This window comes from Triplophysa dalaica, chromosome 22 (assembly GCF_015846415.1).
Source record: "Triplophysa dalaica isolate WHDGS20190420 chromosome 22, ASM1584641v1, whole genome shotgun sequence".
NCBI classification, from domain to species: Eukaryota; Metazoa; Chordata; class Actinopteri; order Cypriniformes; family Nemacheilidae; genus Triplophysa; species Triplophysa dalaica.
The window spans coordinates 5,166,474-5,187,210 of NC_079563.1; the positions used below are offsets into that span (position 1 = coordinate 5,166,474).

The 20,737-nt window shown below is 43.1% G+C and overlaps 1 protein-coding gene across 2 annotated transcripts; it reads left to right on the top strand.

Moving 5' to 3' along the window:
- Positions 1–843: 843 nt before the first annotated feature.
- apbb1 (amyloid beta (A4) precursor protein-binding, family B, member 1 (Fe65)) lies at positions 844–20,156 on the top strand. 2 transcript variants are annotated; one of them, XM_056736092.1, is made up of 14 exons: positions 844–998; positions 1,411–1,949; positions 2,035–2,204; positions 2,282–2,338; positions 2,509–2,585; positions 2,747–2,801; positions 4,402–4,548; positions 4,911–5,038; positions 7,490–7,604; positions 7,762–7,834; positions 10,516–10,596; positions 10,715–10,830; positions 12,963–13,139; positions 19,161–20,156. In XM_056736092.1, the coding sequence occupies exons 2-14, from the start codon at positions 1,436–1,438 to the stop codon at positions 19,317–19,319; spliced, it is 1,869 nt and encodes a 622-aa protein (XP_056592070.1). In that variant the 5' UTR covers positions 844–998; positions 1,411–1,435; the 3' UTR covers positions 19,320–20,156. The 2 variants fall into 2 exon arrangements, with proteins under 2 accessions (XP_056592070.1, XP_056592071.1); XM_056736093.1 differs by having other exon boundaries at positions 845–998; positions 1,408–1,949.
- The last annotated feature ends 581 nt before the right edge of the window (positions 20,157–20,737 follow it).

Consider the following 20,737-nt stretch of genomic DNA (forward strand, 5'->3'; position numbering starts at 1 on the left):
TTCTTTAATTTCAGTATTTGGAAGTTCAGAGACGTTGGCTGGGGGTATAAATTCACAGATTGCTGTGCTGGACATCTTGGCCCAGCCGGCCATCTCTCCCTCCTTACTGATTGGATTGGTGTTTTCTATGATTTTTTTGTCATTTGATAAAGCCACACTAATATAAACTACTAGAGTTTCTGTGATGATCTCCAGTTCTTAGCAGGATGGGTCTATTTAGAAATAATATATCACAACAAAATGACTTTATTTACACACACTTGTGTTCCAGTCTGTGAAATCTCATTAAAGTCAAGCTGATCAAACCAGTGCTTTTGGGATTGTATACAGTACAAAAACCATCTAACCTTAACTCTGAACTGGCTGAGTTAGACACAAAACTAACCCTACAACCTGTTTGTTAATACAAATCACATTTTGTTGCTAATGATTAATGGATATGTACAAAAAAATAAACAGGCTATTCAATGCTTTTGGAATTGTATTTGACAAAAGGATTCAACTTGTGAGAATTTTTCATTTGTCAGTGTTTTGTAAAATGTCTTTGCACATCTTCTATGCTTTTACACGAGTTGGTCCAGCAGTGTTTCGAACGCTTCGCAAATGGTTCATTAGATTCGAATCTTTGTAAAGCTTCGTTTCTTCTATCGCGCAAGTTATGGCTAGAAAGGGATACATACAGCTTCCTCCACTGGGCATGCGCACTTCATCGTGTTTGACAAGAGTTAAATGCAATTTTTTATTATAGTATGGTTAGCGTTAGGGTTAGTTTGGGGTAGATGTAATTTTACAGGTTTTGCATCACTTCCGGCAGTAGCTGTATCTCTTCTAGCCACAACCCTTCGCAACCCACGTGAACGCGCCTACGTCAGCGTCAGTGTCCTTGACGTCAGTTGCGTGATGTCCGCTAGCGTTAGCAATGTTAGCTGAATAACGGTGTTGATGCTTTGAGGATTTGATTTTGAGGATTAACCGATGTGATCGACAGACTATCAAATGTGAGTGAGCGTTTTATAACGACGCGCCTTTATTTCGTGATGGTATCGCGAACGAATGTGAATCAGATAGAGACGTTGTTTTCACACGCTCCCTGGATTTAATTACAACTATGACAATAACACCAGTGTAATAATAAGTGTAGTAATAACGTACTAATAATACAGTTTAAGGGTTGACGTGTCTGTATATGGTCACGTCATGAAAGATATGGTCACGTCAGTATACACACGATTAACACGGCGTATTATGGTGTACGTTATATTCTTTAATCGGTTAATATTTGCTCAATCGCACTCAATAAAGCTTTGACGCGTCCATGTTTATGCGAGTAGTAACTTCTGTTCTATATCTTTCATAGTCTCGTGACGTGATTATCATTTTGTCATTTGATGCGTTGTTTCGTTCCAGCAGTTGTGTGTGTGTGTGTGTGTGTGTGATGTTGAACGACAACACACTTGACCTCTGCCTGAAGAACCACACAAACACCACAACAAGTGTCCTGCCCCCGCGAGGCATCATGGGAGGCCTGGACGACGAGCAGCAGGGAAACGATGGTGAGAGCAACAGCAAGTGGATGAAAGAGGACCAGAATCAGAATCTGCTTCAACAGCACAACACCAACCCCAACCAGAACTCCCAGCGGCGTCACCAAGAGAAGAACAAAGCTCTGAAATCTCTCTGCTCCGAGCTGCACGACTGGAGCCACGACCAAGCGCTCCTCATTTACTCCTCTGACGACCTGAAGGAGAAACACGAGGAGCCCAAGAGAGACCAGCCCGAGCAGGAGGAGAATGTTTCTGCGGATGACGTTCAGAGGAGAGAGGGTGAAGGTGCCGTCAGAAACGTTTGTTTGCTGTTGGCTAAGAACGGAGCTCACAGCGATGAGGACTCCAGCTGCATGTCGCTGTCGCAGGGGAGCACCGCCAGCAGCACGCCGGATGGAGAGCCGGGTAAGAAGCTTGCTGTTTTTTCTTCCGTTAGCAATTGAGTTGTTCACAGTAACCAAACTGGCACCTGCGTCCTTCTCGCTGGTAGAGTCGTACTGGGACGGCAGCGCGTTTGAAACAGACTCTGAACTGCCCTCCGGATGGATGCGGGTGCAGGACACCTCCGGCACATACTACTGGCACATTCCCACAGGAACCACGCAGTGGGAGCCGCCCGGGCCGCTGGAGGAGAGCACGTCGCCCGCAGAACAGCCGCAGGTATTACGCTCAACAAACCTTATCTCAATAAACTGAGATACAGCTTCTGAGTTTGAAACAATCCTCTCTGTCTGTAGATGATGTGGAACGATGCTTCACGGCCAAACGCCTTCAGCGATGAAGAGCTCTGGCAGGTGGGCTTATGACTATCTTCTGTTTCTTTGGGGAGATTTTTGTGCGATGCGATGGGTTCCATTCTAAAGCAGCTTTCAGGAGAGCAGTAGTGCAAAGGGGAAATGAAGTGGTGGGTGATGTTCACAGATGGGTTTGTGTTGTGGTGAATGGATTTGTTTTTCTTGTGTAGAAGGAAGACGGACCTTCCGATGACAGTCTGAAAGAGTTTGAGGAAGCCACTCTGCGTTACGCCTCCGTTCATCTCAGGTACACAAACACCCTCACACACGCTCATTCAAAACAATAGCTGATGATGTCACATCTGCTTCTCCAACCGATTGGTCAAGAGCCGTCGGTGGATTGAATGTTGTTAGGTGTGTATGAGCGAGAGTGGTGATGGTGTTGTGTGATTCTCGTGTTGTGTGCAGTTGTTCTCAGTATGAGGAGGAGGAGACTAGCGTGAGCAGTGAGGATGAATCAAAGGTACAAACACACACACACATGACACAGGGCTCGTGCCCCTGATTAATTGATGGAAGTGTAAGACTTCAGTGTCTCCGCCCACTACATGCTTCCGATAGAGAGCCATGCACTAGCACATACATCATCCTACGTGATGTGTTTCTTCATGTCACAGACACACAATGAAACACATGCAGGATGTGTTAATGCAGCGCTTCTCAAAGTTTGGGGCGTGTGGGCAGATACAGGACATCACTGAATCACTCTCACCGTACATTGATGTTTCTATGCTCCGCACATCACGTCCATCACTGTTTTTCTAGAGCTGGGCCATATGAAATCCCAGACTTTTTCACAAAAAATAAGATTTACAAATTAATTTTGCTTTTTTTATGAGAGTACGGGACCACAATTTTTTTTTACAAAACAGATTTTCGGGTTCAAAAAAAACTTTACGAAACCAACTGTATCTGAACGCTACGGGAGTGTATTGAGCACAGAAATACTACTTCATCTGTCCAACTTTTGTGACAGGTGAACCATGTCAAGCATGAGAAGACAGCACGTTTAACAGTGTCAAGTCAGAATTCATGAAACACCGTTGCACATCCCCTTTAAAATTGGGAAAAATCTATATTTTAATTCATTGTAAAAATACAAAGAATCAATCAATGCCAAAATAATTCATGATTAGTTGAATAACGCCTGTGGTATACTTCTTCTGAACGCACAGCCTCGCAAAAATATACATCCTTCAAATCATCCGCTCTTCTACGGCCTTGAATCCATGCTCTCAGGACACTGTTGCCACCTGGTGGTTAAACCAACTACTGCAAGAAATGGAATGCCCATGCGTGGCCATGGTAACCAAATTCCTGTGGTGTGTTTGCAGTACACTCGGACTATTCTGATGACGAAATTTGCATCGCGCAAATCTCTGGAGGCCACAGTATTCTTCAAGTTTCGTTCAATTATTGTTTAATGAATTATTACTGATTACAATTACAATATTATTACAATTTCAAATTAAAAGTAAAAAAAATACTTCAGGTATGCCATTTGTTAATGTCATCTTATTTGACACTAGCAGAAGATATTTGCACAAAACATCAACCAGTTTGATTAGATATTGTTTAGTTGACTATTTAACTAATAAACCTTTCAACCTCTTATATCAAAATTGCCAGTCAGAATTCTGTAATCATAATAGTTTGGTTATTAAGTGAAAAATATCTATCTTTGCCAAATAGTTGCCTTTTTTAATCAGGGAAGATGTAATTATTAAAATTTAAGAGTATTTTGGGGGGATTGGGGCACATGCCTGTATCTGGTGATGCTGAAAGTAAATGTAACAGGTAGACTGATTTATCAGCTGATTTTGGGGATTATTTAATTAATTGGCATAGGCTAAGGCTGAGTGACAGGCGGTTCACCAGATTTGCCAGATTTGGTGGACAATATCCAGCCCAAAGGCTCAATAAAACCCGCCCACTTCAACAAAAGCCAGCCCCAAATTTGAGCTGCCAGAACATGTGCTAGAAATTGATTGGAATGTCAATCGCTTTTCAGCCTTTGGTTTTGACAAGCGGATGTCTTGATAACTGAAGCGTTTGTTTTGCAGTGTTTCTCGGTGCGTTCTCTGGGTTGGTTGGAGATCTCAGAGGAGGAGATGGCTCCTGGCAGGAGTAGTGTTGCTGTGAATAACTGCATCAGACAGCTCTCTTATCAGAAACAACATCTGGACGACAAGGACGCCATCTTCGGCAAGGTAAGTACATATGAATGTCAGAGCTGGATTGTTGACACTCTGAATTCTCATTGGATGAGCATGTTTGAAGCAGATGTACACGCTGCACGTCACCTTTTTGTTTTACACATGACTCTGTGAAGTACTGAATTCTGATTGGTCGAGTCAGTTATTCCCAGATAACAACAGCTGAAAGTGATGTTCCAGTGCTCACACAGGGTTTAACCTTTCCAGAGAACATAGATGAGTGAGATGATGGTGTGTTTGTCTCTTGAGCTTTGTGTCTGATCATCATCATAACACTGTCTGCTGTCCTGAGTTCTGACAGCAACTACTGGCCAATCAGAATCCAGGATTTCAGCTGTCATGTTGATGTTGTGTAGGGGAAGGAGATGCTACTCTTTCTGGAGAATGAAACACTGAATCTGTTGGAGCCGGACAGCCGGATGGTCCTGCACTCTCAGCCAATCGTCAGCATCCGTGTGTGGGGCGTCGGCCGTGATGACGGCAGGTCAGCAGCGTTTTTCTTCTCATCACTTACAGCTTGAGATTATGGCTTTAGATGATGTGTTGAATGATTGTTTTTCATCTCTGTCTCTTCTGCTGCATTCTGGATCTCAGGGAAAGGTAGGGTACAGTCCTTCTTTCAGTAGACTCTTACAAGACCCCCTAATGTGTGAAACTAGGGCCTTGTGATATGATACATATTGCGTCGGATGGGTCACAATACAAGATATTCGATGCGATACATGTTGCATGACATTGCAATCGTTTTTCAAAAAAAAAAAATGTAAAAAGAAAATAGAAACTTGCTTTGGACCACCTGAGGTATTTTTCTAACAACAATAGACACCGATAGAATACATCACATACCAGTAAACCATTTAAACCAACACATCCATTCAATGTTCTTTTGTTTTGCTGGTCTTCAGTTTATTAGTGTTTATGTCAATTCATGCACACTTTGGACTGCATTTTAGGAGACGAAAGGTTTTATTACTTGCAGTTGTTGTTTGGCAGCGGAGCACAAACTTTCACTTTCTCAACTTTATAGTCTTGTGCCTCGTTATCCAACCATTTAAAACACTCTGTGCCTTTCCTCTACATTGTCGTGATATAATATGACAGAAAGTAAACAAATGCCTGACAGAAATGACACAGGTTGAAGTGTCATACATTTGACTCATGCGCAGACGTTTGGCACTCTAAAGGCTTTGTGTTCATCACAAACACGGCAGTCGAACATCCCTGAAATCACAATGAACATGTGTTTCATGCGCACTGTAAACACAACGGCTGTGAAATCAAAGCACATCTACACATCAGATCTGAAAACTCACTCCCGCTCGAGGCAATGGCCGTCTCAACTGTATTAGGACATTAAAACAGGATTTAAAAATCTATGGGTAGTAGAGGCTGGACTATCAATACACTATCGTGAAAAATAAATATTGTGATATTTTTGCACAGCCCTTTTTGAAACAGACATAAGAAGCTGGCCCTGCACATGATTGCCCGCAAAATGACAAAGAAAACACATGGTTCTTGTAACGTTAGTGTCCGTGTTGTTTTTGCTATATTCTGACTCACGAAATGAGGAGCGAGTGCATGCAACTTTCACTTTCACTTGCTCAGAAGTGGTTTTGGGTTCTGTCATTGTTGTGGGGTAGGTAGCTTGTTCGATGTTTTGTATTTATTGGTATATTTACGTACACTTTAGACTTTAAAAGTTTGTAAAGTATCAATTTGGCACTGGCAACATTTACATGTAGTCATTTAGCAGACGCTTTTATCATTAGCGACAAGTTGGGTAAACAATGGAAGCAATTTGGTCAAACATTAGGACAACAAAAGGCATAAGAGCAAAAAAACTATCACAGTGTACAGAGCCAAGTTTAGTTTATCTAAGCCAGCTTTTTGATTATTTTTGATTAGATATTGTAGAAAAGATATAGAAATCAGAAATGATCAGTCAGGTGCTGACGGAAGAGATGTGTTTTCAGACGATTCTTATAGATGGCCACAGAATCTGCTGATCTTGTAGCAGCAGGCAGAATATGTGGAACCGATCCAGAGAAGGTTCGTGAGAGCGAGTTTTTACCTTTTTGGGATGACACCACAAGACGTCGTCCGTTTGCAGAGCGTAGGGATCTGGCAGGTACATATTTCTGGATTAGCGAATGAAGATGGTGATGAAGGGGGTGCCGAAGCACTGGTGGTCTTATAGTTCAGGAGCAGAGTCTTGAATTTGATGCGAGCGACTATAGGGAGCCAATGTAACTTAATGAAGAGAGGAGTGACGTGTGCTCTCTTCACTTCATTGAAGACCACTCGCACACGCATTCTGGATCATTTGTAGAGGTTATGCTCGGAAATGAAAGGTCTAATTTTCCTGATATTGTAGAGGAAGAATCTACAGGACCGAGGGGTGCAACATAAAAAATCTAGTGAAACTCAGCCCTAGTAGAGAGAGGAGTGATGCGTGATGTCTGAAGATGAAAGATATTTTCCCCGCTCACATACAACATAAGCATTTGTGCTGTTGTTGTAAAATAGGATTTCAGATAGACTGACAAAAGCCTAATTCATGCGCCTGTCAAACCACCAATTTGTGACACATTTTTCACATGGACATTTTAACCACTACTAATGAACTTGACACCTGATTTACATCTGTACAAATCCCCCCAGTCACATTCAAACCGGCCAGCCATCAGTCTTCCTTCACACTTACACTCCCTGTTTTCTGACTGTGATAGCTCGGTTTGTAAACTATGAAAATAGAACCATTGTCATTTCAAAAGCAGCATTTCTTTCATTCATCTATTTGTATCCGGATTACAAAAAGAAACATGCTTTGTGTAGATGAATTTATTGAAAATACCATGTGTGTTTTGCAGAACCAGACCACTTAATGAGTTTTTCTCATCCTTGTGAATCTGTGTCCTGTGTCCTGTGGCAGGGATTTCGCGTATGTGGCCCGAGATAAAGTGACTCATGTGCTGAAGTGTCACGTGTTTCGCTGTGACACACCTGCTAAGAACATCGCCACCTGCATGCACCACATCTGTTCTCAGGTCAGCACCTCGCTGAATAAAACTGCATTAACCATGAGAGCGTGATCTGGAGAAAATACTCTAACCTTCAGTGAAAGTTGATAGACTTATGCACATGGTAGTTCTTGTATAGATTCAAGGTAGTTTCTGATCTCTCTCTCTCTCTGTGTGTATGTAGATCATGGCCCAGAGAAAATCCTCCCCCAGATTAAACACTGACTCCTCCAGACTCGTGGACGTCTCTTTCCAGGGTAATACATACACATTCAACCCTACTGAGAAAACAGTTCTAGCTCTTCTTCATAACTTGAATGGGCTAGCATAGGGTTTTATGTGCAACACAACAATTTAAGTTTAAAGTGAATTTACACAGAATGTCTACCATTTCAAAGCATTTTTAATAGGGATGCACCGAAAGGAAAATTCTTGGCCGAAAGCGAAAACCGAAAAAGAGGAAACCAAGGCCGAAAGCCGAAAACCGAAACACCGAAAGAAATTTGGCCAATTATTAGTACCCTTGCATTTATGGCTATTACTGTGTACTAACTTTACTAAAATCAAGGCATTGCAATTGCATAATTAAAGTTTCAAAGAATAAATCAATTACAAATTTTGCAAATATTTATTTAGCACATTGCAACAATGCACAGTATAAAATAAAATTCAACTAAGATGTTTAACTTGACCCCACTCATGTGTATATTAAATAATAATGTACAGGGTACTGGCCTGCTGAAAAGTTGTACAATTAAATGTTCTCTCATGAAAACAAAGTGCATTTAGGTCAAGTGCATTTTACATTTTTCTCTGTAGGACTACTACAAGAAAGTCTATTCAGAACAAGTGCAACTGCTTAAAGATACAACAATATTTTCTCTGTAGGCCTTCAACATAATAGTGTATCCAAACAAAGACTCCCATAGCCCATATGTTAACTGTAGAACTTTAACAACAACAAATGCACCAAGAATTGCAGATGTGCAAAGTTGATAATAAGTAGCGTAAGAATAGAATAACCAACTTATTCTGTCGCCTGAAGCGCTATGATGTTCATGAACGGAATTTGGAGAAAAACGTGTTTAAAGTTAAGTTATGAAAATAAAAGCCCAACAGTCCAATATCACAAGTAAAAATCACTTTACAGTGGTAAGAGACTTACTCTAATAACAATTTAGTAAAAAAAACATTTCCTAGTGTTGAAGTCTATAAAAATACTGTACAAAACCGTTGGAATAAAACGAAAGTAAGGAAAATGGTGCAGCGCACATTTAAAGAACGAGAGCTCTGCCATTATCACTACACGAGGAAACATTACGGACAACAACTAATAAGCAGTGAAGCAAGTTTTAAGTTGTTTATCATGTGCATAGTGTCTGGACTTTTGATCATCTCTTGTATATTTTGCGATCGCGGTCCGGCTCGCATGAGCAGTGGAGTGGGCAAAACTCCTGGTGCTGTAGACACGGAGCTCTGTCATCTCACGAAAACATTGTATAAAAAACTTTGCATGCCATAGTTTACACAGGACTGGCGGGAAATGTGCATTAATACTTCTTCATTCTTCATGTTAAGTGGTTTACTTTGATAGGTGAACTGTCTTTCCCGTGTCCCAGCGTGACATCCGACGGGTTTTCCCAAATCGCATCACATGTCTAGTCAGTCAAATGACAACGACACGCAGATCGCTTCACGAGCATATCCCGCTGAAGGGAAACGGGTGTTTACAAATTGCCCTCATTGTAATCTGGCAGAATGACGGCGTCACTGGTAAAAAAAAATCTGTCAATGACAAAGAATCTGTCGGATTACGTGACCTCTGGTTCACACACGTAAAGGAATAATGGTCGCACTCTAGAGCTCTGAGGGTGAATGCAGTTTAGGAGACGCTTTAGTGCTGCGATTAAAGGAATAACGTCCGCTGCAGATGCATCAAAGGAGAGGTATCTGTTTGTGTCATCCGTATTGTTTCGGTGATAAAAGTCTTTCGGCCGAAAACCGAAAATGCACTTTTTGGCCATTTTCGGCCGAAAATTTTCGTTGGCCGAATATTCGGTGCATCCCTAATTTTTAATCAAAGCAGATGTATAAACAGCCACAGAAAAAAATGACAGACCGTTTATACTATTTCTAGGTATGTGTTCAGGGTTCATTCTGTAAACTTCAATATAAAAAAAAAAATATTGTGTTTCTAATAACATTTATTTGCAGAAAATAAAAACTGGATCAATGCTGGAAATAGCAGAAAAGATGCTCTGTGTTTTTTCGACCTCAAATAAAGCAAAGAAAACAAGTGCAGACTCATTTTTTACATGTACTTAGGAGAAATTCAAACATGATATTTTATGTGATAACCAGGATTTTTCTCAAAGTTTTCATGTGTCTTGGCATGATGTCGGTCTGATGGATGACTTTATGTCACTCCTAAGCTTTGGTTTTGTTGAAACGCAACAGATACTGCACTGGAATGAACACAATGCATCTAGAAATTAAGTGAAAATTTGGAATGGTCTCTTCCTTTTTTCTGCGGCTGTAAATACATGCACACTTACATACAGAAAGTAATCAAACTTAAAGTCATAAAGAGACAAAGAATACATGATTATAATTATTATAAACCTTATTAAAATACATAAACATAATTCATATTATATTATACTCAACATCAAAGTCCTTCAAACACAATGATGTAATATTATGGGTTACAGAGTGAAAAGAGAACAGAAGTGATGATGACAGACAGTAGTCAAGTGTCAATGAGGCGGTTTCACAGACAGGACTGAACATTAGTTTCATACAGATTATTAAGCAGCTTTTATAAACACACCCTAACATCACCCGTCTGTGCCCTTCATGAGAGTTCACTTAAAGAAACCTTACACTATCAATGAGTATTAACCCTTAACTAAAATCATTCCTCTTGTTTGTTCCGCAGAGTTTCCAGTACCTAAGAATGAAGTCGTCCAAGGTTTTCACGTGCGATACTTGAGCTGTGTTGCAGTGGCGAAACCAGTAGGTAAGACCATCTCGCTTTATTCCTCAAAGAAATCACTCATTCTCATCCTTGCAAGTGACACTGAACGAATGAGCAACTGGTTCTCTTACTTCTTGATTAAACTCTAACTGATCATCAGGCATGGACATTATTAACGTTGCTCTGGAGACGGCCCTCGGCGGCAAAGACAAAGATGAGTGGACACCTGTGACGGTGAACGTGGCGTCAGCGACGCTCACTATCCTGAAGTCTGAGGTAAGAGTAGCGTCATTGTGTAGTCCTAACCAAACTCAACTCAACTTTATTTATATAGCGCTTTTTACAATTTTCATTGTTACAAAGCAGCTGTACATGAGACACATTGAATACAAGAAAAACAACTAAAGGCATATACCTGTAAAAACAAGAAAAAGGTGAAAACAAGAAAAGACAGACATACACATGCTCCACACACACAATATGCATGTATACTTACACACATTGACATAGACGCACACACGCAAACACACACACACAATGAAAGCACACATTTGAGATAAAGGAGAGAGAACCACAGGTCAAATAATAAATGGACTATAAATTCTTATATGCGATATTAATTATGTCTAACTTCTGAATTCTAAAGCAGCCCCCCCGGCCAGGCAAATAGTGCAAAACAATATGCAAATGCTGGCGAGAAACCCAAAACTCCAATCGAGAAAAAAAACCTCAGGAGAACCCAGGCCCAACCAGGGGATTCCAGTTCCCCTCTGGCAAAAGCTGCTGCCTCTGCACAAGCTCAACAGTACTTGCACAACAAGAAAAAATAAATAAACTTACTAATAAGGTCAATTATAGATTTAAGATTATCATTAACAATGTAATAGCATTTTAAATTTTTTAGTGAAATCATGTCAAGTCGCCGCGCCCTTTATCCAGTTCTATCATCTCGGCTCTTGTCAGGTCACCGCTGCCCATTCTCAGCTCTGCCATCAGGTCTGGGCATGAACTGCATCCTGTGGTAACCTTAGAACAAAGAGACAAGACTGGCTGAGAGTAGAGTACTGTTCTGCACTCTTTGATGCAACAAGAACATCATTTTGTTGTTGGATGTGTTCCTGGTTCCGGTTGATCTAAATAATGCAGCCTAAATCCTTTGAGGATTAATATTATGGAGTGTAGTGTATGCAAGATTAAAAAGATGCGTCTTTAGTCTAGATTTAAACTGACAGAGTGTGTCTGCCTCCCGGACAGTGCAGGGAAGAATATTCCAAAGTTTAGGCGCTAGATAAGAAAACGATCTACCACCTGCACTTGATTTTGAAATTCTAGGTATTACCAACTGACAGGACGCCTGAGAGCATAATGTATGTGGAGGACTGTAATAGAAGTTCATTCAAATACTGCGGTGCTAGATCATGTAGGGCTTTATAGGTAATAAGCAAGATCTTAAAGTTAATGCGATGCTTTATAGGTAACCAGTGCAAGGTTGACAGAACCGGGGTTATATGCTCATACTTTTTTGTACGTGTAAGAATTCGAGCTGCCGCGTTTTGAACCAGTTGGAGTTTTTGTAATAGGGCTGCAGGGCAACCACCTAAAAGTGCATTACAGTAATCTAGTCTTGATGTCATGAATGCATGAATTAATTTCTCTGCATCTGACAGTGACAGCATATGATGTAGTTTAGATATATTCTTAAAATGGAAATATGCAATTTTACAGGTGTTGGCGACATGACTCTCAAATGACAGAGTACTGTCGAATACAACGCCAAGATTCTTAGGTTACGACAAGGATTTTATGGAGCATCAGTCAGTAGTTAAGCAGTATTCTTGGTTGTTACGTATGGCGCTTTGCGGTCCAGTAAGTAACACTTCTGTTTTGTCCGAGTTCAGTAGTAAAAAATTGTTACTCATCCACATTTTTAAGTCAACTATGCAATCCTTTGTTCAATGGAACTGCTGGGTTTCATGAGGCTTCGAGGAAATATAAAGTTGAGTATCATCAGCATAGCAGTGAAAGCTAATTACGTGTCGCTTTATTATATCTCCTAGAGGTAGCATGTATAATGCGAAGAGCAGAGGCCCCAAGACTGAGCCCTGTGGTACACCGTACTGGACTTGTGATTTGCGGGATACCTCATTGTTTATTGCTACAAATTGAAAACGGTCAGATAAATAAGACTTAAACCATTTCAATGCTATTCCGTTAATGCCGACGTAATTTTCGAGTCTATGTAGTAGTATGTTTGGTCAATGGTGTCAAATGCAGCACTAAGGTCTAGCAGCACCAATAACGAAATACAGCCACGGTCAGACGCAAAATGCAGATCATTTGTAACTCTGATCAAACGCTGTATTGACCACATCCCTCATCAGTAATGACCTGATCTGTCACCCACGCAGACGGAGGAAGTTCTTCACGAGTGTCGCGTGCGTTTCCTGTCGTTTATGGGCGTGGGGAAGGACGCGCACACGTTTGCCTTCATCATGGCCGAGGGGCCCGGAGACTTCATCTGTCACATGTTCTGGTGCGATCCCAACGCCGCCGGTTTGAGCGAGGCCGTGCAGGCCGCCTGTATGGTGAGCACACAAACACACAATTTACACAGAAATCAATGAAAACTTGTTTGTGATTTCTGGATGAACTTTATTAGTCTCGCATTATCATCACCATCTTTGTAAAGAAGCTCTGCTGGATTCTGAGTTCTGAATATCCTGTCCATCATACACTACTTTATTTTCGGTCAATGCCGACCTCACCAGTCTTTTGCAGATTGTGTAAAACCATTTCCACAACAAATGTCAAGTCGTCACGTAGAGTCTTCCACCTGTAGTGGCAACAATCCTCAAACTAGAGGGCCAATCAATCATTTACATTTATGCATTTGGCAGACACATTTGGACTTACATTGCATTGTACTTCACATTTAGCCATTTGCATTGATTTAAATATATCAAAAGGGTTCTTTAAAGTTAGTTTGTATAATACTGATAATAATAATGTGATGTGATGGGAACAAAAAGGTGTTAATCAAGAGTGAGAGCGGTGCAGTGTTCAGAGAGCACACACGTCATGTGTGCAGAGACAGCGGAGGAAGAGCAAAACAAACAACACTACCATTCTACTAAACTGAAAGATAAACTAAATCAATGTCAGGATGTGAGGTCTCTCTGTGTAGCGCAGCGGTCCACAGGTCACTCCAGTGTTTCCAAAAACCTCCAAGTCACAGTCATTCTCATAGACACAGAAACATGAACATACAGCACTGTGTAGCCACACGTTCCAATTTCCACTCCAATAAAATTGTGTTATTGACACCAGGAACACCAGCTGTTCCCTTTCTGTCGGTCTCTCGACGTTGTGCCCTTGAGAACCAATCAACTCTGACTACTATAGAAAAGGCCAATGAAATTTGGCGAATGAAATTTGCATGCCGGTCTCTGCCTCGGATGTCCGGTATAAAAGGAAGCCGGCGTGCAGGATTCATTTACCTTTTGTTCTTCAGAGCCTTCGCTCATGACTACGCACGAAACGAATTCAACAAATTCTTCTTCTACATTGGCGGATCTACGACGTAGAGCAGCGGATCATCCCCACTGCAGCTACCTTCCCCTGGGCGTCTCGGCAGTTCCAGAGGTGTTAGATATTTTTTTGAAAGATCCTTTTCAGGACTGAGCATTCTCCAGCGCGGCATGTCCCGCTGTTCTCTTGGGTGCGGCACCCTCATCGAGGAGGGGGACGGACACGATCGCTGCGTTAGGTGTCTGGGCGTTCAGCATGCTGAAGCAGCGTTCGTTGACACATCTTGCCCGCACTGCGGGCAGAGTGTCATTCAGAAGTTGCGGTCACGGGTGGCTGTCTTCCTACGGGAACCAGCCACCATTTCGTCTGTAACTCGGGCCGTGACATCGGTGGCTACGGCCCCGAAGTCCGCCTGTGATAGCAGCGTTAGTGATGTGGGGACCTCTGCAAACGTAAACCCGCCAGCCAAGTGCTCACGGGCCCATTGCACCCCGATTCGCTTTTCTGAATGTTCCCCAACTGGCGGTGGCATACCGCCCGGATCCTCAGGCACGCACTTGAAGACGATGCTAGACCCCCACACTGTCTCGGTGGCTAATGAGGACGGACCGTCTTGGTTACTCGATCCAGTTCGCTAGAGACTCTCCCAAGTTTCAGGGCATCAACTGTCCCTCTTTCAGAGGCAGGGACGCCTCCGTACTTCGGGTAGAGGTCACCACCTTTCTGATGAAACAGGCATCGAGTTCGTCCCTCAAAACCAAGATGTTCAGTGGGTTACAGCCCGCACTTCATCGTTACCAAGAAAGATGACGGGTCGCACCCCATAGGTCTGCGTACCCTGAACAAACCACCTTGACAAGCTTCAGTTCAGGATGCTAACGCAGGGGGGCATCCTGACATCCACCACATGTCAGGATTGGTTTCGTGGCAATTGACCTGTTCTCCCTTTCGGTCTGTCCCTGTCCCCACGGTCTTCACGGAGATCGTGGACGCCGCCCTATCTCCCTGAGGGGAGGAAGGTGTACGGGTACTAAACAATCTCAACGACTGGCTTATCTTGGCACACTCGCAAGATCTGTTATGCGTTGGACGAACCCCTGCCTGTGCTGGCATATCAATTGCCAAGAGTTGTGCGTTGTACTACTTGCACTGAGCAGGCTGTGGCCTCTCGGGCAAGCAAGTGCTGGTCCGAGCACTACAGCTGTGGCCTACATCAATCGTCAGGGTGGCTTACGCTCACGGCAGCTAACACGACTTGCTCAACGCCTCCTCCGGTGGAGTCAACAGGTGACCCGTTCCCTGCAGGCCACACACATCCCGGGCAAACTGAACCAGACAGCCGACGTGCTTTCTCGTCAGTATACGCCTCGCGGAGAGTGGCGACTCCACCCCCGCGCTGTCCAGCTCATTTGGATGCTGTTCGGGTAGGCCCTGGTAAACCTGTTCGCCTCCCGCAACACCACCATTGTCGCTTGGTACTCCCTGTCCGAGGCCCACTCGGCACGGATACCCTTGCGCACAGCTGACCGAGGGAGGGGCGGAAGTACCCCTTCCCCCCCAATGAGCCTTCTTGCGCGGACACTGCGCAAGGTCAGGGAAGAGGAGTACCAGGTGTTATTGGTTGCGCCACACTGCCCAACCGCACTTGATTTTCAGAGCTGAGGCTCAAAAGTTCCCACTACTCCCTTCCCAGGCCAACTGGTGAACTTGCAGGCGCTCCCCATCGTGTTGTGTCCTGGACTGCACGCAGAGCTTCAGTAGCTCTGACCAGCTCCTTGTCTGTATTGGAGGACAGCAGAAGGGGAAGGCTGTCTCCAAGCAGAGGCTGGCGCACTGGGTCGTGGATGCCGTTACGACGGCATACCGATCTCAGTATCTCCCATGCTCATTGGCAGTGAGGGCTCACTCCACACGGGGTATAGCCACCTCCTGGGCACTGGCCAGAAGTGCCTCTCTAGCAGACATCTGTAGAGCTGCGGGTTGGGCTAGACCCAAACACCTTCGCAAGGGTTAACAACCTTCGCGTAAACCCGATGTCAGCACACGTCCTGCGTGGCGACATGTAGGACAGGCATCAGGGGGGCCGTATCCCTGCGAAAGCACCTTTCCACCCTCCAGTAGGTTAGGTCAGTGTGCTATCTACCCCTCTTCTTACCCAAACATATGGCTAAGAACCGGTATCTCACCAACCTTCCATTTTACCCAAAACACTGGTTAAGAACAGGCATTCCATCCATCACTAAGCAAGCACCCCCTGGGGGTTGGCTGGGCAGAGCAGCCTTCCCCCTTAGGCCGGGACACCATATGAACTATCGCAGATAGCCCTAACCGGACCTAGTGCTACCGGACGTTTGTAACACCCCTTCCGTGGGCTGTTCCGTCTGATGTATCCTCATGAAATGGTTCCCACTCCTGGTAACCCATGATCTTCCCCAGGTTGACCTCCACCTCTCGGTTACTCAGCCCGCACGTTCCATGCGTTCTCCTCTAAGGACGAGACCATACCTATGTCCACCGTATTCCTACCCATGGGTAGGAGGTGGCCTCTGCAGCGCATCCCTAATTAAGGAAGTTGCGCTTACCTGGTGTAAACCCGAGACGGACAGCCTCTTGCCAGTAGAGAGCTAAGGCGATACAGCGTTGTGGCGTTTTCCAAAGGTAACCCCATCTGTCGTTCTCGACACAACGTAGAGAGACCAACAGAAAGGGAACGGCTTGGTTACGTCTGTAACCTCAGTTCCCTGATGGAGGGAACGAGACGTTGTGTCCCTTATGCCACAAACACGTATCGTATTCTGCTACAGTCGTGAGAGGCTCTCAGGCTCTTCAGAACAAGAGGGAAATTGATGCTGTACGCTTTTATACCGGACATCCAGGGGCGGAGACCAGCATGCAAATTTCATTCGCCAAATTTCATTGGACTTTTCTATAGTAGTCAATTGGTTCTCAAGGGAGAAGCCCATCTGTCGTTCTCGACATAACGTCTCGTTCCCTCCATCAGGGAACTGAGGTTACAGACGTAACAAAGACGTTTTCCGACATATATCTCACTGGATTATTATAATTAATGGCAAAAGGAATGTTTGGAAATGAAAACTGATTTTCCCTACTGACACACATCCGGAAAAAAAGATGTCAATAACTGGCTTAAAACTATTTTTTTTGGGTGAAAACATGGCGAAGACTTTTACTCAGTACTGTACATCATCTGTGAATGTGTGAACATGCACCTACACACTGCAGAGCTTCAGGAGTGACAAGCTCATTTAAATGTTGAAGAGATTTCCCTAAACAATCTCTTCATGTGTGTACGGAACAGGTAGTCACTCCCGCATTGTGATGATTGACACACTGGTAACCATAGCTACGTTCTAACTTATCCCAGCTGCGAATAAGAACTTAACCTGTCTAACATCATAAAGCTTGGCCCTTTAGGTGAGATCTCTTGGTGTAATAAATGCTGCTCAAGTGAAGGGCTCGTGAGAACGGCTAGCTCCGTGTTAAACCGTATCAAAGTCAAGACTTCTCTCGATGCAGCTCAACAGATGAAGACAAATGTCTGATGACCATCGAAAGACATAATTAACAGCTGGTTGTTGAGTTGGGCTCCGTTCACACACTGCGTTGTCTAGTTTTGCTAAATGTGGCTTTCACTTTCTGCATGTTGACATCCTTTAATTGAGCGAAGTGTGTGTGTAGTAGGGATGCATCAATACGGCTCACCCACAGTTCAATACCACCCTCTGTTTTTCACATTTACATTTATGCATTTGGCAGACGCTTTTATCCAAAGCGACTTACATTGCATTGTCCTATACATTTATACATAGGTATGTGCAATCCCCTGAGATCAAACCCAGAACCTTGCGTTGTTAACACCATATTCTTTCCACTGAGCTACAGGAAACGTTTTCAGGTCGGTTCCGATGGCTTCGGCACATTCTTTTTCAAAAACGATTTTACTGAAATTCTCTTTATTTTATTTTATTTTACTTATTTTAATATCTTTAAGCAAAAATCAACTTGTACAAATTCCTGGTGTACTGAATAAATGTAAAGATTTACACTGGCCTCTCACAGCAGTTCTTGGTTAAGGGTTCATCACCATGCCATAAAATACGCTTCTTGAAGAGGTTTTGCGCATCAGAGTATTTAAAATGACGTGATGCAAAAGCTGTAACGGAAGTAATTGTGTGCTCAATGGGAAGGCCAAAGATAATATATGAACAAGGTGCGTCACTGCCATTACAATAAATGAGAAGAAATGCCATGCTAAATAGCTGCCCGGAGGCGCTCTTGCTAAGACGTAAGTAGCTGTCCGAAAGGCATGACCTTGGTTAAACAGACTTTTTCATGATGCTGTAGAAGCTCTTTCTGCATGTGCTGAGAGCAACGCCAACGTGCTGCTTTCCTATGCAGTGTAAAATGCATTCTTGATGTGCCAAATTTGGACATGATCACTTTAGTACAAAAGGCATACAATAATGCCAGCACTCGTCTGTTCATCAGCATTATACTCAACAGAACATTGCTTCTCGTGTTGCATTCAGTCTCGCTTCACCGCCTGACCACCAGCACATAGACAGAGCCAGTTCACAGTGTCAGTAAGCGCACAGAATCATTTAAGCGTAAATTCACATACACCCATTGAACCTTGGAGGTCATACCGAACACTGTACAGACCAGGATTAAGGACCAAAAGGGGAAGTGACGGCCCAATTTATCTGCAGTGTGTCTGTGGCCACGGTTAGGGAGCCGCTGCGGCTCAATAGTGCTGATCACTGCTCTTTAACAAACAGATGGTGACACAAATGATGCTGCGCTTCTAAATCAGGATGTTAGTAGTTCAGATGTTAGTAGTTCAGGGACTGGCCACACTATGCCTACACGAGTCTGAACATAAATGTAAAACAGTGACATGACAAATATGCTTATTACCACGTCAAAAATGAATTACAGATACTACGGATTTCCAGCCCTGCCTCAAACAGAGATTCATATCAGTTTTCATCCCTGTGATAATCACACCATCATGTTTGTTCAAGTGGAATTGGTGATGATTGTTTTGTCTCTCTCAGTTGAGGTATCAGAAGTGTTTGGATGCCCGTCCTCCCAGCAGCGGTGGCAGTGGATCATGTCTGCCCGGCCCCCCCTCTGATTCTGTGGCACGGCGGGTGAAGAAAGGCGTTCAGAGTCTGCTGGGCAGCTTCAAGAGGTCTGGATCTCAAACGCCATGAGAACACGGCCTTAAACACACGCGCACACACACACACACACACACACACACTACAGTTTCTGGTTGTGCTCATGTTGATAGGTGAATGTAGTAGATGTCCTGTAGACACTGTGTAGTAGGCATGCTGTAGAGCATTAAAGTCAGCTTGTATAATAAGCAATGTGCTTATTTTGCTTTTGTACTTGTGCTTCTGCGTTTTGTGCTGCAGTAGATTTCAGTGTCAGTCAGAAAACACGTCTACTGTGGACGGGCGCCAGGATTTATTTTTGATTCTTAAGAACTCAACAGTCATGTCATTGTTTTACTTCATTTACTTCCGTTCACCTGTGATATGTGGAGTTATGTTTGATTTTTACACAAATTCTAGTCTTCCACAGCGGATTCCTGGATAACACTCACTTTGTCTTACTTGAATTTCTTTAAGCATTACTCTCTTCATGTTTAGGGCTTTTAGATGTGCTGTGTTGTTCATGGATGTGTTTTAGCTGAACTCAATTACAATGAACATTGCTTGGTTTATATTTGATGTCATGGACGGAGGGGTTTGTGAGACTGCAGGGTTCACTCTTAATGTGTGTTTAACCCTGTGCTCATACAGTTGCTGTCCAGTGACCCCAACCTCTTCTGTTTGTCACACCATCAAATGTTGAACTATTCCCACATCCAGTGTGTTTTTCTCTTATTGTTTAATATAAATGACATCTTTCTGTCTCTCTCATGCTCACTGTAACATATGTTGAACATTGAAGAATGTGTACCTACATCATGTGTACTTTAAGCTAACTTATATGATGATGGGGTGCTCTTGCTAACACTCAGAATAAATGCTTTTTATTTACCTTTGCATGACATCAATAAAAACAGAAAAGAAAGCGAAACAACATCACAAGCTGACTCATAAACAAGGAGACGTTACTTGGAAAGGTAGTGGCAGAATCTAGTTAAGCAAAGTTCCAAATACTTTTTAAGTATAAATAAATCTTTTAATAATTAAATCAACTCAACTCAACTTTATTTATATAGCGCTTTTTACAATTTTCATTGTTACAAAGCAGCTGTAATCGGACACATTGAATACAAGTATGAATTCTAAATTCTAAAGCAGCCCCCCCGGCCAGGCAGATAGTGCAAAACAATATGCAAACGGTGGTGAGGAACCCAAAACTCCCATCGAGAAAAAAAACCTCAGCGGAACCCAGGACCAACCAGGGTATTCCAGTTCCCCTCTGGCAAAAGCTGCTGCCTCTGCACAAGCTCAACAGTGCTTGCACAACAAGGCTTAATAAAAATATAAAAATTAAGGATTTAAGATTATCATTAACAATCTAATAGCATTTGAAATGTTTTTTTTAATTATCATTAACAATCTAATAGCATTTGAAATGTCGTTTATCAAGCTCTATCCTCTTAGCTCTTGTC